Source organism: Ambystoma mexicanum, chromosome 1p, assembly GCF_040938575.1.
Source record: "Ambystoma mexicanum isolate Mex_15411 chromosome 1p, UKY_AmexF1_1, whole genome shotgun sequence".
Classification (NCBI taxonomy): Eukaryota; Metazoa; Chordata; class Amphibia; order Caudata; family Ambystomatidae; genus Ambystoma; species Ambystoma mexicanum.
This window is the reverse complement of record NC_090921.1, coordinates 678228239-678255091: the sequence shown is the minus strand read 5'-3', so window position 1 is coordinate 678255091 and position 26853 is coordinate 678228239. Positions and strand designations below refer to the sequence as shown.

General features: G+C 42.7%; 1 protein-coding gene across 1 annotated transcript in view; it reads right to left on the bottom strand.

Moving 5' to 3' along the window:
* The window catches only part of PRUNE1 (prune exopolyphosphatase 1), a 286990-nt gene extending 270029 nt beyond the window's left edge, over nt 1–16961 (bottom strand). The window contains exon 1 of the mRNA XM_069649764.1: nt 16769–16961. Coding sequence (XP_069505865.1) covers nt 16769–16807 — 39 coding nt within the window. The 5' untranslated portion in view covers nt 16808–16961. The remainder of the gene's footprint in view (nt 1–16768) is intronic.
* Nucleotides 16962–26853: the final 9892 nt, after the last annotated feature.

Below are 26853 nucleotides of genomic sequence, written 5' to 3'. Positions count from 1 at the left end.
TCCAGACCGTCCCAGATTTCTGGCGCAGACCTCCCACGACAGCGCCGGACACCAATGCGCACCAAACACTGCACCCTTGCCCCGTCACAGGGTTCACCGGTGCAGGGCTGGTGGCGGCGTTGTGTGTGCAGGGGGTGTGGCCAGAAACAAGCAGGATGATCACAGGAAGAGTCCTGAGCCGGCAAGCATGTGCCCTTCCCCCACCACGCATATCTATTTTGAAGCTCAACACTGGGTAAATCGTCTGCCTGTCCCCAGTGCAGAGCTTGGGGAGTTGTGGCCGCAACAACTGGGGGCACTAAAGGCTGAAGGCTCCAATGCAGCTGCCGGTCACTTCATATCTGTCCTGTCAGGAAAGTACAAAAAAAAAAAAGGGCCCACATGTCTGAAGTCTGTGTAAATACTGCATTGTCACAACAACGTCTCCATATTTCTTATATTCTCTCTATGTCTCAGTACTTCAAGTGGACACTCGGCAAGCCTCGGCTCTAGGTCTGCGCTCCCCTGTGTATCCGCAGTGATCAGTCCAGTGATTGCTGCTGAATCTGTTAAGCTTGTATCCCAGGGATCTGAGATGGTCACACCCTGCCTCACTAAGGGTCTGGAGGATGTTAATTACACTGCTGCTGGTAGCTTTGTCCAGAAAGTCTTTGCCTTCCATGGCAGTGTTCAAAATTAAGGTTCGATGAGCAGGCGCTAAAACCAGCTATTTGGTGTCAGGCATCACCCACAGGGTTCGAAATTGTGGGGAGCTGGTAGCTAATTAGCTCCTGCTTGTAGCCTCAAAGAACCTGGTTAGTTTGGCACCAACAGCTGCCAGGAGCTACTTTTGGCTCCCCAGGAAAACTGATGCCAAACAATCACACCTATGTGAATTTAACTCTGTGCATTTGGGACAATCTCTAAATAAGCATTAGGACAAATATATATGACATTTAAAGCATAAGGTGTCCTAAATAATAAGCAAAATGTTAAGTTTGCATCTTACGTTGAAGTTAGATTTACGGAACGCTATGTACTAGCTCCTGGTTCCCAGTGGTAGCTCCTGCTCGCTGGTTAATGCCAGCTACCCAGATGCAGCTTTTAGCTCCCGCTTACCTAAACTTAATTTCGATCTCTGAAAAGATGTACTGTTAAAATTAGTTTTTACAGGAGGAAAATATTCGGTTCAAGGCATTTTCTCTAGATCATTTTACATTATAAACCTTTGGGAGTAAGGAGGGTGTTCATTCTGAGATACTTTGAAAGATCTTCCTGTTAATAAGACTTGCTCAGATTTAATAAAGCTTGTATCTCGAGTCACAGATCTTATATGTGGGTTAGAGACATTATAATGGCAATATGCCATTGCCCGTTTTGGCAACCCAGAAAGGCACTTCTTTACAAAGGACACATACTGTGCCTCATCCAAGGGAATCGCCTCATCACCCTGGGCCCTGTTTCCTCCCAGGTGATCCTCCCACAGTACGCCACGACCAAGGTCAGGATCAGGAAGCGCCTGCCTTTCCCTGGCCACCTGGGAGGAGACTTTAGGCACGGTTTTAGCAAGGGATCCGTAGGATTCTACACACTTCTTACAGGGAAGTGAAATCTTCAGCTTCGCTTCCCCTGCCTTTTGCTCATTTTATTATGGGGGGAAAACTGGTCAGTCCTTCAGACGATTAGCACTGGGAAACTAGGTTTCCTTTTTGACTGTTACACTTTAACTTTTGAACATTGCACACAGCATCTTAAAATGCAGTGCAATGGGGATAATTTTGTATCACCCTAGTCTTTTACACTTGGAATTTTAAATGTGCCTAAAGACCGGTGGCGGAAGTTAGATTTTTACAATTTTATGTGTTATTTCTAGTGTGCACATTCAAGTTTGGCAGCTAAACATGGCTTGTGCCCGTTTTGGAACTATGCGATTATGCCGGTCATAGGCTATTGAAAGATATGGCAGTAGCGCCCTTGATAAAGGACAAATGAATGTCCAAAATGCGTCGGGCATCTTAAATGTTAAATGCTAATAAATCACTCTAAAGCCATACATAGTTTAATAGGAGTGTTGGAAGCAGGTGAAGCCAACTGTCCGGAACACTTTTTGCCCATGCCTAAAGGTGTGCTTTATTTTTAAAAGAGAAACAACATATGTATGCGTGGAATACATAAATGTTAAATTGAAGATCACTCATATTGTCAGTTATAATGCAATTTGTTTTAAAGTCAAATATATATATTTTTATAAAAACCTTTTTTTTGAATCATTGAATTTGAAGGGTATCAATTTATTTAAATCCAGTGAAGGATTTATCCTTAAACGAGTGCAATTGGATGCCTTGTGTTCTTCAATGAGTCCTTGTTTTAGGGATAGTGCCCTAAAATGGCCACGCGATGAGATGTTCGCTTCTTCTTTGGTCATATTGTCGTTTGGCCTTTTTCCTGCCTCGCCAGGTCAGGAAATCCCATATAGGGTCATGCACTTGCCCGGGAAAGCTGCTGCTTTAGCAGCTTAGTGATGCCTTTTGTGTGCATAGCTCAGGAAGGAGGTGGGACTGTCTAGTCCCACTCCACATCCATGGTACCAGTAAGTCCAGGTGTGGGGCATGAATTAAACCAATAGTTGTCCACGATCAGACAACTACTGGCTGTTTGAATGGTGCAGATCCTTACCATTAGTGGGCTTGGACTTCCAGGCTGGATTTTGGATAAGAAGGGAAGTCCTGCATCTATTTCTTCAGATCAGCGTTGGAGCAAAGAATCCTGTGTAGAAGAACAGCCAACTGAAGATCCAAAGAAGACTCCTGAAGAGACCCAGCATTCCTTCCTGCGCCTGGCCCGGGGAAGCCCTGTTGGACTACCTGATCTGCAAAGGCCCTGTGCGGTGCTTCACCACCCTTGGCTAGTGGGACCAACCAGTCTCAATGTGTTCGAGAACCAGTCGTCCAGAGCCTTCAGAAGTGTCCCTGGACCCCCAGGTGGACTGACCAGCTCTCCAGTGGGCTACCCCGCTAGAACCATCAGTGTTCTGCGTATGCTGCTGGAAATTCGGTGGTCGCCAGCTTGTGGTGTATGTTGCGTTCCTGACGAATTTCAAGGGATCCTGCTCTGGGAAATCTTCAACTGTGACTGGAAGGATGCCTGCCGTTATCTGTGTGTGGTGGCCATTGCTGGAACTCGCCTTCCCCCATCCTGTGAAGTGGCCTGAAGCGGTCTGCATCAGTGTTTTCTGCATTTCTCCATCGGCAAAGGTTGCAGTCTGCTGCTGGACCCCAACTGGAAATTTCTTGCACTCACAGCGCCTGGGCACCTCTCACTGGAACCGATAGCAAAAAATCCAACCTCCAGCAACCCCCAGTCAGCCCATCCAGTACTCTAGGAAAATCGGAGTCAGGGGGTAAGAAAATGCAAAGCATTTGACTCCCCTTTCCTCCAGGGGGAATAAATCTCTTTGTATCCTCCCAGTCGACTGCTTTTTGGTAGTCGCTCCTGGGCAGTGAAACCTGAAAGATAAGCTTACTTACCAGTAACTTTGCTGCATCTCTTTTCTTAAACTATCACCACACAAGTACTTAACCTACATCAGATACATTATGGGGAGATGCATTGTGACATTTGGGCACAAGGCCCCAGTCTTCATAGGGATTGGACTTCTGAAGCTAGGGCATATTTCATATGACTTTGTCCCATCTTACTGTATCACCTACCTTCGTTTTATTGATTAAAGTCACTGAATGCATTTTAAGAACCTATGGTGACTGTATATAGGTTTAATATTGAATGTTGTGCGATATCATTATCTGCTAGTTTCATTTTTTAGTGTGTTTTGGACATAGTATTTTTGTACATTCCTGTCTACATATAATTATTGTGTGCTTCACTGTGTGGACTCATTGCAGACCGCTGACCCCACTCACACTCTACTGAGAACACCTTAACTGCTCTCCATTGCTATCTTCATTGGGTTTTGGCTACCTCAGAGATCCCCTGTTCACTATAACAAGAGTGGCCTCCTATAATCGGTCCACCGGGCCATAGTCTATGAATCCATCTTAACACCCATCCAGACAAACAACCATCTTCTTCAGCACATTAAGGGAACGAGATCACCCAACATACAGCACAATGCCCTCAGCCCACAGACAGGACATGGTCTGAAGCAGGAAGAATGGACTGTTTACCCATGTCGAACAGAATAGGCTTTCCTGTCCATGAGCAGAATGGGAGACCCAACAACCATCGTACAAACCACAGCCTTACAACAGGGGAACAATGGTACAGTTGCGGTGGATCAGGGACTGCCGTAACATTGCCCTAAAATATGTCAGCCCTAGGAACACTCCCCACGCCCTAATACACCACTGACATACTGAGTGGAGGGAGCAGAGACAGAAACCAAACAACCACAGTGACCACATGGCAAAGATCGAGGCTGAAGAGGGTATGGAGCTAGCTGTCTTTATGAAGACTTACAGGGGTAATCCTGGCCCACACAGCGATAGCTCAGCTAGAGAGTGGCCAAGAGAAGCAGCTGACTGGGTAACGTGAGGGGGCCAGAAATGAAAGCCAGACACAAAGTGGTCCTGTGTTTGGTTAAAGACTTTTATTAACAAACGTGGTGGAAAATGCCTCGCTGACCCTGCTCTAAGAGAATTTCCCTACCTAAAACCAAAAACTAAGGATTCGTCTGTGTCACGACGTCAAAATCAAAACTGTCCTTGTGTTCAAACGTTCTATCCTGACCCTCACACTACAAACCTAATAATAAGGGGAGAAGGAAAATGTCTTTAAAATGGTGTTTTCAAAAAGTGTTCATAAATGAAAAATAGAACAGCTCCACATAAAAGTTCTCCAAGGTAACAGAACCTTTTATCCAGAGGGCGATTCCCATCCCCTAGATTCTGTAATGCTAGGTCAATGTTGCTTGGTCCAACAGTTCTTTGTGTCTTTCTTGGTCCACAACAATCATGTCCGTTACAAAGCTCCTTAGCCTGATGGTTCCTTATTGAAAAAGTTCAGTCTTGAGTAAAAAGTGTTGGTCCCAGAGGTGTATTCCCTTCCCCTGGATTCTTCTTTAACAACATTAATTCTTATTCTGACAGTTCTTTGTTCAACAAACACTCCTTTCTCAGGACTTCCTGTAGATTTGCCACTGCCTGGTATGCTCCCTTGTCGGGACTTCCTATATTTATAAATAACAGTTCTTCCTTTACTTAGACAACCTTTATTCAACAAACAGTCCTTTCTTGGGACTTCCTGTGGATTTACAACTGCCTGGTATACTCATAGCTGCCTAGTTTACTCGCCTAGTAGGAATTCTTATTTCCATCGTTAACAGTGTCTCTTTACATCCAGAATTGCATATATCGTTATCGTACATCTGGTTGTTTCAACATTCGCGTTAAGTTTCCCCCATATCTGCATTCCATGCACTCCTATATTGCTGCGGGTAGTATTTACAATATGCCTTCTTGATTTGAAAACAATCTTCTTACTGTTTCTGTGGCTTTAAAGTTTACAAACTGTGCTTGGAGCAGTTGCAGAAATACCCTGGGGTCCCCTTGCGCTAACTCACTGGCTCTGTGTGACATCTTCGGTCATGTTTGCGCTTTCGCAGCATAGCTTTGCCGCCCGCTTTCCACTCTGGACTGCTTCTACGTTGTTCCCGCTGCTCTTGCAGCTGCGCACCTGCGTACCCGTCTTCCTTCAGGTCCTGGTAAGTGTAACGTTGTTTAATCCAACTGCCGAATGCCCAGGAATCTTCCCTTGGTTCCTGGCATCTGTGCGCATGTCCAGCTCACGCAACGTTCCTTTTCCTCTTTGCTGGCGAGCCCCTTGGCTCCACCACACTGGTTCGTGCTTCTAGCTTCAGAGTGAGAGATAGATATGCAACGTCTTCTCCCAAAACAGCAGCTTCCAATAGTTTGTTTTCCATGCACGCACAGGTGCCTTTTGAAAACAGCTAGCATGCTCATTGAGCTTAAGGCTCCTTCTGCACTTCATCATTCCCTTCCACCTCATCCCAGTTCTTAGGTGGTTGTGGGAATTGGAGTCCACTGATGTTAACTGATGCAAATTACTTGGGAAATCATTCTCAATAGTCCATAAAATAAGCCAGTTCTAATGAAGGAGAATTGGAACTTGAAATGGTATTCTTGGAGCAGTTACTTTTTAGACCAGGGATAGAAAATTTGGCTGGAAACTTTTGACCCTCCCCGATAGAAACAAAATAACACCCGCAGGGTATCGAGAAAGATGACTAACCGTTTCCTGTAGATTCGCCTTAGGCCTGTGAACACATACTCTTGATAGAAATAGGGCCTATACTCAGGAATCAGACAGCTTAAGAAATCCCGGAGAAGCTTAGGAATCATGAACCCTGAGGTGACAATCAAGGTAAAAGGCAACTAGGGGGTAGAAAAAGATCACAACAGCCACAGATGAATTTCATGGGTAGGAAGTGTGACACAGACGGATTCCAGGGATGAGAATAGTGATGCACTTGGGTGGATGTCAGGGTTAGGGAATCAGACGCACTGAAGTCGTTTTCAGGGGTAGGAAAAGTCATGTGTGACACACTCGGATGGATTCCTAGGGTGGGAGATGTGATGCACTTGGATGGATTTACAGGGGGGAGGGAGATGTGATGCACTGGGATTAATTGCTGGGATGGGGGGAATGGTGCACTTGTGTGGATTACCTGGGGGAGGGGGAGGGCTTAGGAGGGCTTGCACACTAAAAGTATATTGGATATCTGATTCTTATTTAGTTACATTTCCATCCCCTAATTATAGAAATGCATTTCTACAGTTCCGATTTAATCTCTGGAGGACAAAAGATGCACTAGCAAAGTGAACACTCATTCCTAAATCTGATAATGTATGCAGATGATTCTGTCAAGCGATCCTTACATTTGTAAGTGCACTCCCAGAATGATAACACCTGAATACTGTGGCACGATATATTTTGTACCCGACGCATGACAGTTAGAATGGCTGTCATCAAATTTCTTTTATCATTAGATGCAACTTAGAGTGATCAACTTACATCACCGATTGTACTATTGAAATATATGGAATTGTCATCAGAAATTCTGCCCTTTACATTGTTTTATATTCCGAAATCTTACAACATCTTTTAAAACAACATATTCTTATATCATTGTGAATTTTTTATTCTCCGTTTTCTTCCCTTCCTGTAACCTCACAAATTCATTAATCTTTAGATGTAGCTCAAGTGGCCAATTTACACTCCAGATTTCACTATTGAAAGATCTGGGATGTTCATGGAAAATGTTTTCCACTCGATGAGTTTTTATATCTTAATATTTGATAACATCTTTTAAAACTATGAATGTTGTACCATTGTAAATCTCTTATACAATTGTGAATAATTGACTGTAATATCATGAAGGTTGATGTTTTTTTCTTATTCAACCATAACAATAAAAACAATTTTTAAGTATGCTTTGTCAAAGTTTTCTTACGAATCAGAGTTGGTTACCAAGCACATATATTATTTTTCAACATGTAGAAAATGCAGTTGCATCTGTTAGTGAAAAACAAAATCAAGACTTTTCAAAATTAAGAGATTCCTACTGTTCATATAAAAACAATGTGTTAACTGTACACGTTGCACTGTTCACATCATATATTGCATTTGTGAAAAATGGCATGTTGGCAACACAATAGGGTCACTAAAATCAGGTCTTGTCACACTTTAGAGTGACTAAACATTTGGACTGCAATACATTGGCAATCACAACACTCAGGAGAGAAAATAAGTTCGATTTAATTGGACACCCCTGCTAAGGTGGCAGGAGGCAAAGGATATTCAAAATCTAGGAGTCACAAAAAGAGGGCTCAATTTGGATACAGAGAGGTCTGATTTATTAGACAATGTTGAAAGCCATTGTTTGTCGGAAAGAACGCTACAGCTTGCTTCTGGTTTGCCCCTTTGCATCTAGAACTATACAAGATAATTAAATCAAGTAATATGGTCTCAAGTGAATGGCTTTCCTCTAAAGGTGGACAAATGTTAATGTCTTATTAATTTGTATAAAATTATTATAATCAGTTTATCTAAAAGCTACTGTATCAATGAAATATGTTATTCTAAGTTCAGTGCTAGATCATCTGTGAGGGGGAGGAAATTCTTTACAAATACAAGTAAGTAAAACATTAAATTTGCAATTTTAAATGAACCATGTTAATGAAAAATAACACAATTCTTGAGACGTATGGTTTGTTTCCTCAGGGGTACATATGGAAATTTCTCATCTCTCAGTGCCATGATTCAGCGAAAATCTCATTATTGAATTAGAAACACTCTCAAACATGTAGTAGATAGATTCACAGCTTAGCAATATGGCAATGGTTTGATAATGCTGGACATGATAACACACAAGAGTATTATTTGTAAATTGAATTTGTCCTCAACGTTTAAGTCTTGTTTTCATTTGTATAGATGTATGTTTATTCTGGGAAAACATTTACTAATTGATGCCAGTGGCTCCTTTACAATGAGACACTATGTCAGCCCTATGTGTACATCTGTCCAAACATAGATCTAGTTAATACCTTGATGATGTTGGTATCAGGACTTTGCCATTTGGAGGAATTTTATTTCGCTTAATACAGGTGGCATTGGTGTTAAGGGCACGCCAGCATGCCACAGCAAGCATACTTCTGCATAAAAAAAGGAGGTAATGGGGCACTTCCCCACCACTTTGAATACTCCTTGCCAAGTAGACGAGCGAGTATAGAATCGCCAGTTATTTTTTGTGATTTACTCTGAGGGTACTAGAGTTCCAAAGAAATGAAAAATTGTCATCAGTTTTTATTTGAAAACCCAGGGAGTTCCACGCATTTATTCTCTTGATAATATTTTCTCAGTAAGGGATGTGTTCATGGATCTTCAGGAAACTGAGCATTGCTGAATTCGTTTTATTTTGTGTAAAGGAGAACAGTTTTGATTGTAACTTTCTTTTTCTTCAGAGCCCCGATAACCACAATAAATACAATTGCATGAAACATGCGCACGCTCGTGAGGATAAAATTTAATTGGACGACAAAATACAATTCACCTCAGGAAATTAAAAAAAAATGTGTGTGTTGAAATAAAAAATGCTGAGTCAGAATGGTTCCCAACTAATCTAAAACATTATTGCAACAGTACCAATAATCCTTTTGTTGCATTAAATGTTTTAATATGAGGTGGCATACATTCATACGGGAGTGGAGCAAATGTCCACACGCGCAGATCTGTTTGTACGCAAACCACATTACTGATTCAAATCATAAATGTGAACAACTGTAAACGTCTGTATATTATGGAATGGTTTGCCTGCGCTGTCCTCGTTCATGTACCACATTTTCCGACTCAACCACCGTGTGCACATTGATCTGCACTCGACAGTGAAGTCAAAAGGAGCCTAAAAGGACATAACTAAAAGTTTAATACCTAAAGAAATAACATAATACTAATCAATTAGGTATGAGCAATATACGCTTTGATAATTACAAGATTGCCTTGCAGTGAGGCTTACGTTTTTTTACAAAATACTCATGCATGCCACCAATAAATTCTTTCATTTTTTGTTTTTTCCTCTATAGCTCCCTCAGCCCCTACCTTTGTGTTCCTTTCCTCTGCCACCTGTTAATACAATTCATGACCTTATTACTATGTTAGAATAGGGCACTATAATTAAACCTTGACAAAGTCTGGCTGGGGTGAGACTCATGGCCATGCAGTTGGCATCACTACAATAAACAAACAACTACTTGAAATGGTTCACGTTATATTATATTGCTGTGAACATTCGATATCATGCATACATGATGTACTAGAACCTACTTTGACTTAACTTTTTTGATACACAAATGCAACTACGAGGGCTGCACTAGAGTCATATGCGATTGAACGTATGAAATTCATTGAAAAAGAGAATCTGCTTCAGGACTATCAATCTTTATTCCGACCAGCACTTCTTTACACGAAGGAGGCGCTCTTGACTGCAGTAGATGATCACCTGTTCAACAAATCTGCTTCGACGCCGTCAATGAGAACATCCTGTTGCAAATACTCCAAATGTCTCTGTGTAGGTAAGGAATTTCCTTGCAACGGATTTCCACTTTTATGAAGGATAGACTATCCTTTCTAAAATCGAGCACCTTCTGTCCAGAACCGCTAGAGCACCTCAAAGTTCTGTCTTTTTTCTGTGGCCCTTTAACTGCTCCGTGAAGGGCAACACAGACACACGTGTGCCCTTTACTACCCCTTCAAAATGGCTGCTGGCCACATACAGATCGTTTCCAAACTGCAGAATCTGGCAACAACTGCAAGGACCTGGCTTGAATACCAGACAACCACCTAGGTTTGAATGCATGCAAGACGAGAGCGTATATTCATACTAAAGCACTTCACCTGTACTAACCCCTTTAATTGGCCGCCTACTATGGACCCTTCCCCAGCCTCCGTTGCTGAAGCAAAAAACATGGGCGTTGCTTTTTACAACAAATGTTTCCAGATAAAGAGAATTATTAAAAACCTGTCAATACCAAATGCACCAGTGGATTCGGTCCTTCCTAAACATGCATGATAAAGTTTAAGTAACAAGGGCTATTGTACTAGCAAGGCAGGAGCTCACCAAGAGAGTTCTTGTATCAGGATCCCCCAAAAATACACGTATCCACATGCAACAATTAATTCAAAACAAAGCAGCCAGGCTCACCTTGAAAATGAAACTGCAAGACCATATTATGAGGAGCACTGAAAGCTCCTGAAATGGAGCCCACCACCCACGTTGAATTTAAATCTGTGTCCATCATCCTCAAGACACCACAATAAAGTATATGTGTACCTAAACGGTTCAGCAAGAGATATATCCCTACAAGAACACTGCGAACTTTACAGGGACACTGAACACCCAACTTGGAGAAAACAATCTAAAACTAAAAAAAAAATGTAGTTCTTCTAGCAAGAGTTTTCTTGCTGAATCATCAGTCTTCTGGCTCAGCTCACTCTCTATATTTCCTTAGCTGCCACTCAGAGGGTAAGGAACTTCGGAGACCAAAAGGGTTGAATACATCAGGAGTCTGTTCTTCTTTCTAACTGGAGTTTTGTCGCTTTCTCCCCTTTAAGAGTTTGGCTGACTTCAAACAGCTTCAAACAGTGGTACACTATTACTATTCAACTGCCCACTGGCTAGGATCATTGCTCTTCCTCCCTCTGGTATTTTTAGGCGCCTGGCCATTGTTTTGTATTTTCAAGTTCATGCTTCTCTGTTGAACCTGCTCCTACTAATCAGGATCCACACACTGGTTTTCACTGATCTGAATTTACTAAGACCTTTCAACGACCAGATCATTTGTTTTATATGTCTTGAACAACAGGGTGTTGGAGGCCGTCCTAGGATAAGGTGCCTTTACATGCGAGAATGGTTTGATTGAGTGACATAAGAGCAGTGAAGGGGTAATCATGGGAACATGCAACAGGGACAAGGGCATAATATATTTATAACACTGACAGCACAAGGCCAGCATTTACATATTATAAAGTGCCCAGGGGGACGAATGCAAGAGAGGGTGGGTTGGGCGGTTAGTTTGGATAGGAAGGTGAATGGTTTGGGGGCCCTTCTGTCGCTAGCAGGTAGAGTTTGAGCTGCGTTTTGAAGAGTTACAAGGAAGAGAGGGCTTGGGGTAGGGATGAGGAGGGCACATTCCTGGGGAGTGGAGGAGGAGGTCGGAAGGGGAAGTAGAGAAGGTGCCAATACAGGAGGTCACAGATGGAGCATGGGAATAACAGGTTGTCGAGAGACAAGGAACAGGTAGTTTGAGAAGGGACTGCAATGAGAAGCAGTCAGCAAGGTAGCGGGGGACAAGTCCATGGGTAGCGCCTCTCCTAAATTGGGGAGTCCAATAAAAGTTACCTCCTACTTAATTCTGTGTGTAATTAATATTATGCCTGCATGCTAGATGCCTTTGGGTTTTTGTGAGCTTTGTAAATGGAGAAAAAAAAAAAAAAACATTTATAAAAATCAATAAACACATTTGGTGAGGACGATTTTGCATGGAGAGCCATCCGGCATAAAAAGGTGCCGAAGTATCTAGGAGGTTTTTTTTAAAAAGGTACGAGTCACAAAAATGAATGCTTTGTTAAAGGGAACAAAAGAGCAGAGGGCTAGACTAAGAAGTATGCTTGCGCAGTAGTCCAGTTTGCTAAACACGAGAGAAGAGATCCGGGTTTTAGTTGAGGAGTGTGTGAGGTGTGGGCAGATTTTTCAAATGTTTAGACGGTCGGGTCTTATTGTGCTGACAATAGGGCGAGCTGGGAGAGTGGGACTGGAGATCAGGAGAAAAATAACTTCCGTCTTTGAGGAGTTGAGCATGAGGCAACGTAGAGCCATCCAGTAGCGGATGGCGGTTAGGCAGTTGGCTATGTGTTTAAGGAGTGTAGTGGCTAATGTGGGGAAGGAGAAAAAGATATGAGTATCATCAGAAAATAGGCGATAGTTAAAGCCAAAAGAAGGAGATGAGTTTGCAGAGGGAGGAGGTGTATAAAGCAAAGAGAAGTGGGCAACGGACTCGTTCTTGAGGGAAGCCCTCTGGAAGGGTGCCGGAGAGGAAGTGCTGGAGACTGAGAACAACCATTCAGAGGGATAGGGGACACCAATTTGAGTACAGTACCCTTGAAGCCAGGGAGAGAAAGTGTTTGGAGGGGGAAAAAACCACAGTGTCTAATGCAGTGCGATGGTCTAGAAGGCTAAAAATGGAGTAGAGTCGAGAGTGGTGGGCATTGTTAAGAGGCTTTGTGATGTAGATGAGAGCAGTCTCGGTGGAGCGTTAACGTGAATCAAGACAAGCCTCCTGAGAATTTTATATACTGGTAGTAAAGGAGAGAGACATGTCTGTAGAATGAGTAGTTATTGAGGTCAGGACTTTGTTTCTTCAGGAAAAATATGACTGACTGTTTTGTAACAGGCTGTAAGATACCAGCTGATAGAAAGAGGTTGAATGACGGCCAATTTGTGGTGCAAGGTGGTCAATTGGAGCGCTGGGTGGGCAGACGTTCAGTGGAGGAAGAGTAGGATAGAGAGGAAAGTTTGGATACAACGGTCGGAAAGAATGAGGGAGGACGTGGGAGAGATAAGGGTGGACAGGTATTTTGGTGATTTTAGTGCATAAGTAGGAGAAAATTGGCATAGAGGCGAGGGAACAGAACAGTTCTTGGGGGACGGCTAGCATAGCCTGGAGGGTCTTCAGTAGTTTATAAGGGAGCAAGCAGACAGAGGAAACAAGATTAGTCTAATGGGAGAATGTGATTGTGTTCAGAGCCCTTGAAAGAAGTGATGCGGGAGTGGAAAATCTCTTCGCACCAGCTATATAAGCAGCAACACAGTTGTCCTCAGCAGCTGGAGGGCTGGGAAGACCTATGGTTAGGAAAAGGTGTGAAAGGGAGTGGTAAAGGAGGGGGGCTAGCGATCACTGAAGGGGTGAACAGTGGAGATTTGAATTCTGTAAATGCAAGATCAATGACATGAACGAGTGGGAGCGAGACGTTGACTTGAATCATGGAATCAGGCTTGAATGTATGTTTGGTGATTCAGAAGGTGGTGGGGGAATGCAGGAGATATCGAAATGTTGAAGTGAATGAGAGCGTGGCCAGAGGGGGAGGAGTCAAGTTTGACCGGAGCAGACAAGGGTGGAAAATAGGAATATGAGATTGAGAGAATTTCCAGAACATCAGCTGCGGGTAAATTAGGTTGGGATTTGGGAGAGACGAGTAGTCAGAGTGACTTTTGGGAGGACAGAGTGGCATGGAGAAATAGGGAGAGGTAGCATAGGGAAGGAGATAAGGCAGTTGGCATGAGAGAGCTCATTAAGAAGGTGGTGCAGGACCGCACCACCGAATCCCGCATTTGGGGGAATCTCGGAGCATTCACCTCCAGCTATGAGCTGGAGGTGAATGTGACGACTTCTCCCCCACCCCCATTTTTGGCGCAATTACCACTGCGGTTATTGTGCCGAAAATGCCCCTATGACTCCTATAGACTGAAAATAAATGGGGACTTACCCCACCACTGCAACTTGTGATAAGGCGCCAATCGCACCGGACCAAGTTGCGATAATGCTAATTGCATTGGGCGGTATACCACCGGATTTACTGCTGGGATACCACCCATTTTGTAATGACCCTCATATGGTCCTATTCAACCAAATTGTGCAATTTATAAATCACTGTTATTGTTCCCCTCATTTTTCTTATCTAGCCACATCCGTCCCTCTAAGGGTTCTGCAAAGTAATCTTCTATTGTGGTTGGTGCCATACCAACCAAGAACAAATAAATACATCTCAATTAAATACAAATTATATAAGTACTCTATCAGCTATATCTCTATCTATACCTTGACTGCACTAAATCTCTAGCTACCTTTATTTAATCAAACAGGATGCCGATTGCCACAACATGCCGAGGGAAGGGGTGGGAGGGATCGGTACACAGATGTGTGAGGGATGATGCTCTGGCTGCCCTGGTGGGGAGGATTGTTGGCTGCCTTCTATAGAACTTCAACATGTGAAGGCATCCAGAGCAGCATCACTCACACAAAGGCCCAAAGCACCTACCATGAGGATGTGTGGTGAAGGTTTAAACACTTAACAGGAATCTGGGCACCTCAAGTGATGCCCCGAGCACAACTGCTGCACCTTCCAAGCTGATTTTGCCAATGATAGCATGCTCCCCCTGAACATCTGGAAAACCAGAGAAACAGCCCTCTGCATATATGAGCAACAAGAGTACCTCCCCTTCACATGTGAGCAAATGGAGCTACAATCTATACGACATCAGGCCATACACCCGCATTCCTTTCTGCAGCACATATGAGCAACCAAAGCACCCTTACAAACACGTCTGAGTAACTAGAGCAATCACCACACATGGGCAGCCGGAGTACCCTCGACTAGCACATCTGGAAAATGACAGCACTAGGCATATCTGGGAAGAAAAACATACTCTGTCAGCATACATGGGCAGCCATAGAACTTTGCCCACGTTTCGGGTTTCCAGATATCTGGTGGTACTCTGGCCTGAGCGTCTCAGGCATATTAGAGTAGCCATGACACCAATCTTCAAACGTCGCTGATGAACTAGAAAACTGTCTTAGTATATCTGAGCAACGAGGGAACCCTCCATGGCATCCCGGCAGACACAACCGTATAGCACATCTTGGAAGTGCAGTACATTTGGTTTAACAGAGTGAGCGTAGTGTATATTAGGGCATCGAGAAACGAATATTGTGTGTGCTGTGTGGAGGATGAAGTGCAGTATATAAAGTGCCGAGTACCGTGGAAACTGGGTACAGTGTATACATTGAGTTCATTGTACGTCCTGCATCCGCCTATAATACGCACATTATACAGTGTGCAAGGGTGCCTTGTATACAGCCTACTGTGTATATTTCATATGATGCAGTCTTTGTATGGGTGCAGCGTACACAGTAGGAGCAGTGTGGGATGCCTCTAAGGCGTACTGTGTGTTCAGTCTGTGAAGTGGTTTCATACATTGGGATAAGCGTGCAGTAAAAACATGTACAGTTTTTAACAGGCTCGGTTACATGTACACTGAAACGTGTGCAGAATGTACCAAGTGTGCAACGGTAGTAGGGTCGACACTGCTGTGGTTATGGAAACTGCATGTAACCTTTAAAGTGGGTGTAATGTATACACTGCAATGTGCAGAAAACATTGTGTATGGTGCAGAAACGGGCGCATTTCTGTATGTATAGGGAGTGCTATTGCACAGCAGGAGCAGTATGTGCATACGGGTTGTAAAACTGATGAAGTGCAATATGACCGCGGAACACAATATGTAGAGTGTAGGTTGGGTACATGGGAGAGGTTCTACACTGGGTGCAGTAAGCACGGTATAAGCGAAATGTTCAGTGTGTACAGCATATGCAGTGTGCATAGTGAATTCATATAGTGTAGCGGGTGTATAAGTGAGTCAGTGTAAAGTGCAGCATTGGGCAAATCGTTACATAGTGTACAAAGAGATGGAGTAAGTATCGTGGCTACATGGATTACCTATGCACTGTAGGTGAAAGGTGCTGTGTCGGGTGAAAGGCTCACAGCAGAAGTGTATGTACAGTGTTGGCAACAAGCTATGTGGTTGAAACGTCAGATGCAAGTGAACTATTTAGTTAGTGTAGCGAGCGAAGGTGCACGGGAATAATGGGCCGAGAATAGCGTGCAATACTCAAAAGCGTATGTTGTAAATTATGCACCGTTCAGTGTGTGCAGTAAATGTAGCATGTACAGTGGTGGTGGGGTATACTGTGCAGTGAATCCCACAACACATTTCTCATAGGACTTAGAGTGGAAGTATTCTACATGGTGTACAGTAAGTGCTGTGAATCATCGGGTGCAAGTGTAGGAAGTTATTTGTTTGTGTTTAGTAGACGCAAAGAGTACAGTATGACATGTGTAAAGTCACAAAGTGTTCCATGTGTAAAGCAGTTTACAACGTGTTCGACCAGTCATTCGTTATATCGTGTGCATGCAGTACACTGGTAGTTTGACCCGGTAAAGCGAGCGAAGGGGGAATTGGGTATAATGTATAGTAGTACTGAGGGTGCATATAGAGGGCGTGAGAGTGAGTGTGTGCAAAAGGTGCTAGACAGCGCACCGTGTAGCAGTGAGTATCGGCAATACAATTTATGCAGAGAAGATATCATAGCGAGTGCGCACACGAAGCACAGTTTGTGTTTATCCTGTGGGGATCTCTTACCCGCAAGGCAGCCTTGCACCCCTGCAGGAAACACTCCATGCTCAGTCACAGGCAGCTCCCGCTCTGCCAAGTAGGCAACATCTAGCACGGTGCACGAGAGTATGGGCACCATAATAGAAGACGGACTGGAAAGGGCCCTGGCTCCAAGTGACAGAGGAGCCTGCCTGAACTCTGAAGTAGCCCCAGAGAAAGAAACGCTAGTGCGCGTGAGGTGTACAGTATGGGTTCGTGGTATCGATGCGACGCCATGTTAGAGATCATCTAGCTGTGTTGCTCCTTAAGGCTATCCCGAACGTGTTCATGGACAGACAGCTACTCAAATAATTTCATGTTCCGGAAACACGTTGCGATATTATGCTTGTAAAAAAAAGTAAACTGAAGATGTTGAATTAAAAAATAAACCATTTTACAATATAAAGTCACATAATAGAAATGGGCGTTATGTAAATCATGATTACGACTCAAACTTTTTTTCTCCGTGAAACTGAAATCAAAAAAGTTCAGCTATGTTCGTCGCGTTAGTAGCTTGGACCGAACTCCTCCATTTCCTCGGTGTCCTTTTTTTCTGTCAAGGACCAACAGGGAAAGGTCGCCATGAGCTGTGCGCGATGTCCATGTGTCATCTCCCAAACATGGATGAGTTGACGTAACTGACCAAACACGCGCAGCCTTGTGCTTGTACACGCCCTGGATGCTAGAGAGGCAGCCTTGTTCCCAGCTCCCGCACAAGGTGCGCTCAGGGTGCAGCCGCACAAGTGCGCACCCACGGCGCAGCAAATAAAGGGTGCATTGCCTCCAGCTCAGTGTCAAGTAAACAGCGACAGACCTGGCAACAAAGTGCCCTTAAACACACTTTACAAGAACAGTAAGGGGCTTAGTTCTATTGCGCTGATAGTCGCTCTAGTATCAACCAAACAGAACCGAGCCCCCTGATCTTCTGCATTTGTGGTGGGCGGGGCAAGGAGTGGGGAGGGTGGGCTCGAGTCTCAGACGTGGACTTTCTGTATGTGTTTCTCCTTCTGTCAGCACTCGAGCAGTGAACTAACATGACACCGTTTTTCTAGAATGGCCAGGTTTACAAAATAATTTAGCCACTTTGGACTCGGAGGCACATTGGGAACCGTAACGATTTTCAATACTAGAGTAAAATAGAAAGTCATGATTCTATTAAGACACAGAAGTGAAGGATTTTGCTAATCTCAACTCTACTTCTCAAGCAGCCAACAAAAAACACATTACAACCATAAACATTCTAAAGAACTACAATTCACATGAATTAAGATAATTTAGTAGTTTGTTGATAATTGGTTCATGATTCCACCTGATTTTACATATCCAATCACAGTCCATAGTCCGTTATAATATCCCTTGACTTCCTTCTTTCATACTTAGCTGATCCATAACTGAAACTTGCATCCCAATGGGTTAAAACCTGAACTTCACTGAAATACCCCCTAGTTTTCAGGATTCTGATGCTTTGGGCTCTGCAACTGCCAAGACATAAACCGTACTATTGAATCCTGCCACTGACTGAGTGGACAATCGCATAAATACATATCAGACATGTAATCAATCATAGCTCTCAACTCACACGCTTTTGGCAGGTGTCACCCGCTTGTAAAGATCTGACTCACCCGCCAACCCTCCTGCACGCCCATTCATTTCAATGGGCTCTCACCTCCCAAAAAATAAATCGGGTGTTTTCACCCGCCTTTACAACAGAAATGCTTCAACATAATCTGTCTTCTCCATTCAAACTCAGTCTATCTTGCCATTGTTAGGGTGGGATAATTCTTCGCCCCATGTCATTAATAGAATCATGACTTTCTATTACGCAAGTATTGAAAATCTGTATTCTATGTCAAGACCCGGTGGCTCAGATTATGCTAGGTTAAACCTTACTCAACACCAACATAGAGACCTGGTTGATTGGTTGAAAATAAAAATTCTTAAAAGTCGACTAGTTCGACTGTTCAGCTGCCTTCAAAATGTCTTCCAAGCGTGCCCCCATCCTGAATGCCGTGGACGCCTAATTGAGTCTGCACCATAATGCTGTAAATCGATGCCAGCTTGACTCATACACCATCTTGCCAGGGTAGCTGTACACACCGCTGTAAGAGGTTTCCTAACAGCTATTAATAACTGGGATTCCCCTGAGTCTGAATTGTGCTGACATATTTTCATATGCCCTCAAACATCTGAGTGGGCATAGTTTAGATCGATCCGAAAAAGGTACGTAATCAACCGACTTGATCCCTGTCTTAGTCATTCTTTTGTTTTATTTTTTTTTATTGTAAAATACTTTAGATTAAACTTGATACATTCACAAAGAAACAAAAGAAAAATGCATTACATTCTGAAACAATATTCGAAATCACATGATTAAAATAACATTTTTCACGTTTTACTATAAAAGAAATAAGAATACTTAGAGGGTGGGAAATTACTAGTGAGACTAGTAGAACATTGCATAGTCATTTCATTCTATAAGTTTTGACTTGTTTAGATATTGCACAATTTCGGATTAGGAACTTTGTAGGTCCATGTAGCATATAACACCATAAACTCTTATTGTCTAGATGTTTAAAACCATATGTAAAACAAGTAAAATTATCCTCGCGACTACTCCGTAGAGTAGGGCAGTATAACATGAGATATTTCAGGGACTCATGAGGGTCTTCACAGAATCTGCAAATCGCATTTTCTTGTTGGCCTCTGAGCTATAAGACCTCGCCCGTGGGTAATAAATTAAAGTGAAATCACATGAATGTTTCAGCAAAGCGTCTGTCTGGGCATTGGTTTAGGTAAGAAGGTAGTTCCCACCTTGATTTATATTCCAGACTAATGTCTTTTGTTAGTCTGTATTTTCCTCGATCGTAACGTGTTCACCCAGTCAGTATCTAATATTTTCTTTTTTGCTTTTTTCTGGATGTGATATCAACAATTCTGTTGATATTTCAAAGTTTGTCATTAACTGTTGACACTGTTGGGTGAAGCATTGAAAGGGTTTTCCTGACCCATTCTTTATATGTTTTCCTATTACTGCGAATAAAGAATCGGGCCTATTGATCTTCCTTTTGCGAAATAGGAATAGATTCTTCTTCTGTACAAGGGACAGAATAGAATTCAGTCCTAGTTCAAAACGTAAGATACTTAAGGAAACACAAGTTGGCAATGAGAGCGCCTTCTTCCAGATCGTTCCCTCCAGTTTACACAATTGTAGTTTATCTAATTGACTGTATATTTCTAGTCCATATGTTATCGATGGAACAACTTTACTAGTATAGAATTCCACTAGGGGTTTATAAGTAAATCAACAGTATTTTTGTTTGATATGTTTCATTTGTCCTATGAATTGAATTCCTCTTGCCCAAAGAGCTGGCTTCCCGATCGTGTGATCTGTTCTAATAAGGTTAAAGCCCAGATATTTTATTTGCGGAGTGACTACAATTGTGGAGCTTTCTTGAGTTTTTTCCATTAATGCAAAGTATGTTAGATATTGTTAGATGTATTGATAGGCTGTTCAGTTTGACATATTCATGGAAACTGTTGAGTAGTCTTTGTAAGCCAATTGGTGTCCTGTCTATGTCATGTGCATATGCAACACACAGATTTTGTTCTCCCACTATTTTTGGGACTATAAATGTAGCTTTCTTGAGGGTGTCTCCTACGTCTGAGATGTACAAGTTAAAGAGGCGGGCTGCAAGAATGCACGCCTGCCTAACACTGCACTCTGTTTTTGCTGGTCTTGAAATGTCAACATTTTGACCTAGTCGTACACTCATGTATGTGTTATTATGTAATTGAGTTATAAGATCGAGCAGTTGATATGGAATGTCCCGTTCAAGTAATTTGGACCAAAGGCTAGCTCTATCTACTTTATCAAATGGTAGGCTGAGGTCCATACTGGCTATATACAGGGGGTATTTCTCTTGAGTGCATGCTTGATCAATCAGAGATTGTATATATAGACCCCTTGCATCAATGCCTGTTTGTTAACGAGAAAGTCTTCCTGTTGCAGATGCCCATTCCTCCAGACTCTTCAAAACACACTGCGTAAATATTTTGCTCTCACCATCTAGGAGTGCAATAGGGCGATAGCTCACAGGCTGTCATCTACTGCCTTTCTTGTAGATGGGTGTGATAACTGAAGAGGACCAGCAATTATGGAGAGTTTTTTTACCTGCAATATTTTCAAACAAGGTGTGTAAAATGTTTGCCCACATTTCTGGATATTGTTTTAATACAAGGTTACATAAACCACTAGGGCCTGGAGCTCTAGAATTAGATGAGGATTTTATGGTTTTAGGAATACATTCTCGGGATATGTCTATATCCCAAGGTTCTTTTGAATGTGATTTTTTAAAACTGCTTGTTGCGCTTTTGTATAGTTCTGTGAAATGTGTACAACACGTGTCTTCCCATATGGGGTTCATGATTTCAATTGGAGTGTGTCTATGATTTGCATTGACCAAACTCCAGAAGTTCTTAGTATTATTTTGTGTGATTGCTCTTAACGTTGTTTCCCCATCATTTTGTATTAGAATGTACTTGTGGCTTTTAATCCAGTTTCTATACTGTTTTTCTTTTTGTATTTGTTTCAATTTCTCAAAATTAATAAGTGGGCCTAGTTTTGCTCTTCTTATTATTTTGCGCATGTGAGCTTTTCTTTCTTGTACTTCTTACACCTAGGCATGAGGGCGGTTAGAATATATTTACATTAGTTATATTGGCATTTAGGGCAGACAGACATTTCTATTATAAAAGGACTAAAGGTCTCTACTGATAAGCTCTCTAGTTTCTGCGAATAGGTGGATGCGTACCAAAATTCTTTAATTATTTTATTGGCATTCACCAGACTTTTGGCGTTCCATGAGAGTCTATTCTTTCTTTCGTTTATATTCAGATTTTTACATTGAGTCATTTTAGGCAGCTTCAGATTAATCATAGTTTCTATTGTTATTAGACCATGATCGCTTACAGGATTATGTGTTACCTTTAGCTGGATTAGGGTGGAAAAAAGGTTCTCTGCGACTATAATGTGGTCAAGCCAGGAGCTTTAAATTGTCTCTATGGCATGTCGGACATGGTGGGAGGTCTCCCTGTGTTTGACCATTAGCGATTATAAGTCCTCAACCTTCCCACAGGTCCCTCCAATAAGCTCCATATTTAATTAATAGTTCAGTATGACGGTTGGTAAGGTCTATTTTATGTCCTAAATCTATGCTCGGTGTAATGCAATGTGCATTCAAGTCTCCAACCATTATTATTTCAGATTTGGGAAACATTTCTTTATAACTTCTGAGGAGCTTCTCTAATCCCTCTATCATGATTGTGATTCCGCAATATACAGGATGCCAATATATGTTAACTAATAGTATTTTAAGTTCCTCTTTTTCGTTGTGTATCTTTAAATTGACTCAGAGGATTCCTCTATATTCATTCAAAAATTCAGTGGCTACTATTCTAAGGCCATGTTTGATTGGTATACACGCATTTCGCCGACCTATTTTTGGTCGTGGTACTTTTCATCACCGGATTTTACATCGCCAGAAACCCCGTTTGTTTTATTTTTTATTTTGGGGGGTGTTTTGTTGGGGTTGGGGTATTATTATAATAGTAAGGGGGAGGTCTGGGGGGAACCCCCCTGAATAAAAAAAAACAAAAACATGGTTTCTGGCGATGTAAAATCCGGCGATGAAAAGTACCACAACCAAAAATAGGTCGGCAAGATCACGTAGAACCGTTTGATTATTGTCTCCTTCCATTCACATTGATGGCTTTCTGCTGAATTACTATTTGGCCATCTCTTGTTAGGAGTTCTACAGCATTGGTTTCTTGTAGGCATAGTACCGAATAATCCTTAATAGACTTTAGTATAGCATTGGCTCGGGTTAGTTTACAGTAGCCTCTGATGTTTCATTATCCTAATACAAAATAAAGATTTTCAGTAGGTTCTAAAGGCTCAGACTGGGTCGTTGATACATATTTCTGTTCTGGCTGTGGATTACCAGCACAATTTACTGCACAGATTTAAGACAACGGTTGCCCAGTTGGGTTTGTCAATGATTTGTTTTGTAAGGGGCTGTGCTTGGTCATAAGCATTGTTTGTATGATGTCGCTCACTGTTTCCTTCAACTCTATAATTTTTCCCTTCCTTTATGCTTTCTTTATACAGAGGAGCAATCAGGAATCCCAGATCATTTATTCATTTTCTTTCTGACAAGATGATCTTAGAAACAATGCGTGAATTTAGATGGAGGATACAGCAATTTGTGTCTCTCTTGCCAGTAAATTATATTCTGTCCATATCAGTGGATATGAATGCTTCAAAAATATGGTATTCCTCCTAGAATCAGGATTATATTTGTTTTGTTAAAACAGAGCGTGTGATCTTGTCCGTAAGTATGAGTAATCATAATTTTTAAGTTCTGAGTTGACCACACATCTATGTTGTCTTGTTGTGATATATAGTTTTTATCGTCATCCTGACGATTATTAGCATTTACAGCTATGAATCTGTTTTGAGTACTGTGCAATTGTGTGTTTGAATCTCTCAACTCATGCCTGTTCTCATGGAATACTGTGGTTTGTACATCTTCTTAAATAGATCCCCCCAATTCAAATTTCTATCTGGACCTTTCTCAATTTTTTGTGCATCAGATGTGTTTGGTTATTGGTAGTGTTAGGGTTCCAAATGGCTGTTTGGAATCTAATTTTCATTATGCATTAAGTAAGTGCTGCAAGTTCTTTTTAGGTGATTAGCATTTTCATGTTTTAATTTCCTATAACATGCACACACAGTATCACTTAATACAGAATGTTTAGTATTGTTTCTCAAATCGGGGGTGTTTTTGTTTGTTTCAAGCTCACATTCTGGTATGAAGTTATGTGATTGTGGTTTATTGTTGGATATTAGTAATACTGTCAGGGTCTGTCATTAAATTAGCACTACTTCACATTTGAGAATCATTTGGAACAGACTGGATAATCTTTCAGCAGCCTAAAATATTATTTCTCCTTGCTAAGTTTTGGGAGTCCATTTCATATCTTGATATCATAATGCCCGAGTTGCTTTCCTGGATGTTTAGGTTCAAGCTTGTGTACATATGTGGTAAGTTTGTTTGCCCTGATGGGAATGTCATTAAGTCGGGTGATAAGTTGGGAAGGGTCCTCTCAAGACAAGAAGCTCTAAAGATGTTTGTGTGTGAAAGGAAGTAGATATTTCAGTATCTTCCTGTCCTTTTGTCGCATCAAAATAGTATTTGTCTGATGTTGATTGATGCAAGGCAAATTCTCCCAGCGGGGGCTCCCTATTCATAACCGGGGTTGGTCCTTTCGCTGTTTGACATCTGTCCTGGTTTAAGTTCTTAAATTCTTCGGTTTCAGTGTTAAAGTATTTTCTTTCGTGAACTAGTTACGGATTGGTCCGCTTTGCCTTCTCATCCAATCTGTTTTTGCTTTGTCCTGATACACCTGCGAAGAACACCTTTTTCTGCAAATGTTTTTACTGCTACATCATTTCTTTTGATTGATTTTTGTTTCTTTATCTGCACAGATGTGTTTTTTTGAGCTTTTTCTGTGTTTGCGATTTTCTTATCTCTTACACTTGCGGTGCCTGCAGTTTAGGAGGGATGATTGATTTTCATTGGTACCGATGCAATTTTTGTTTTTATTTAGCTTTTCTGGTTGTAGTTCCTCTGAATGTGATTGGATTACTATCTGTGGATACACTGTTTTGTTCTCTAATGGATTTTTGGGGACATCTTTATTTGAATACCTGGTTCGCTTTGGGCTTTGATTGTGCCCCAGTCTTCAATTTTTGTGTTTAATTTCAGTAACATTGAAGTATGTGTTCTCACCTCATATAATGTCACAAATGAGCTTAAACCCATATTTAGAGCTGAGAGGGTTGGGACGGTCAGCCGGAATCTGTCATCGACCTCTCTTAGTGTATGGTGAAGTGAATTTTCATCATTGCATGTTTCGTCGTTTTGAAGGTTTTCTCTGTCAATTATATTGGATAAATCAGTGGGCGACCCCTGCATGGAGGGGTCGCATGTGTTAAGACGGATTTCTGAACTCTGTCCTGGTGGCGCAGAAGTTCAGAAGGCCAACCTAATTACTTGGAACAGGGTAACCTCTGGACGAGCCAGACCAATCAAGGTAGCGATCGCGGCGGTCAAGACTAGGTCTCAAGAGGGGTGAGGGTGACTGAAAGCCCGCAATGAGCACACAAAGCAAGAGCGCTTACAAACTACTCCAAACAGTTGTTATATCAAAAATATATACACATTTATTTTAAGGCCTTTAAAACAATGACCGTAGCGAGAAAATCACAATATCACAATATTAAGCCAACACATACCATATCAACACAATATATATACAAATACGACAGTCTCAAGCATTAGAGGCACGAAATGTGTAGTCCACCTGCAAGGGAAGGAAAACAGGCAGTGCGATAATGCTTTAGACTCAGTTCGCCTTCAAGGCACCTAACTAGATGGAAGTCCGAGCCCTGCGAAGAGTGGAGCCTTGTGCTCAAAGTACCTGCACACGCTGGTGCCAACGGGCAAAAGGAGAAGCTCTTCGGAGGAAGTCAGGCAGTTCGGGTTAGTGCACAACAGAAGAAGAACAGGTTCCGCGACTCAAGCGCAGCCTCCACAGCGAGCAGAAGCAGAGCGCGAGTACGGACAAAAGGGTGCTGTTTTTACACAGCGGGGAAAAGCAATGGGCTACTGCAGGAGGGCGACCAGATCCTAGCTATACTACTCACCGGTCCCCGATGCAAGCAGACCCAGGCTTCTCCACGTTAGTTTCAGCAGCTGGCAGGTTCAGAAGAGCCGGGAATGCCTCGTCGTCGTGTAGAGGAAAAAGACGTCCCAATCGAAGAAACCTGCACAGTTTTGTCACCACAGCAGGGCAACGGAGCGGCTGTGTGTATTTGAGCCAAATGTACACTACTCACTTCAGACTTGGGAACGCCAAGTGTACGAAGCGTGTGAGAGTGACCAGGACTCGAAATACAACACAACCTGGCGGCGGTTACAGAGCAAGACTCCCGTGTAAGCTGGTCAGTCAACTGGATGGCCCAGAGACGCTTCCGAAGGCTTACTGGCAGGAGATGATGAAGTCGCCGAGAATAGCTGTTCCTGCTATTCCAAAGGTCGAAGCACCAGTACAGGCCTACTGATTCGATCAAAGGAGGAAAGGGTTTCACAGGACGACAGCAGTGCAAAGGAGGAGTCCTTCAGCGGGTCACCAGCGATTCCTCGGTCCAGCCTCTTGGTTGCAGGATACTTGGCTCCTGTATTCCTTCGTTCGTGAGAACTCAGGAGATCGACATGGTAGTGGTGTTTCCAGCCCCCTCTTATCCACGGTTCCCTTCGCGCCAAAACGGAGGGGAGCCAATGGGAGATCCGCTCATCAACACACACACCATACGTGGACCAATCACGGACCACGGTGGTCCCAGGCATTCACACCACCCTAGACTCTCTGGCACCCAGGATGTGTATTGGGACCAGACATCCCAGCCCACACCCTGGAGGCACACAAAAGACATGTAGAAGCCCGCGAAAGCAACCAGGTTTTGCGGGAAAGTACATGCCCAAATAAGGAAGGCCCCGGGTCGGCTCGACCTGGGGAAGGTGTAGGGAGCAAGATGGTCAGTGGACAGGACAAAGGAGCCTCGTGGTCTGGCCATTTTGGGAGCCAGGCCACCATTTTGGGTTCAGTGCGAGAAACGCGCTTAGAACGCCAAAAGGAGCTCAAAATACACAAAACGATCGCTGCCACCATTCCAGTCCCTGAATGACTTGCACCGATCAAATACATTCCTAAACGAGTATCTAGGGCCTGTAGAAGGCTAGAGACCCAAGAGAGCTGTAACTTAGCTTACAGTGCCCTCTTGTGTCATGTTGCACTAAAGCCGCAACATGATAAAAGAAACTACGGGAAACAGCATTCCCCGGTACTGACTGTCTTAAGGGCATGTCAGTTTCCCCATAAGAAAAGGAGCGAAAGCCCAGAGGAGTGCGGCAGAAGGCTGCACTTCTCTGGCAAAGTCAAGAACAAGGTGA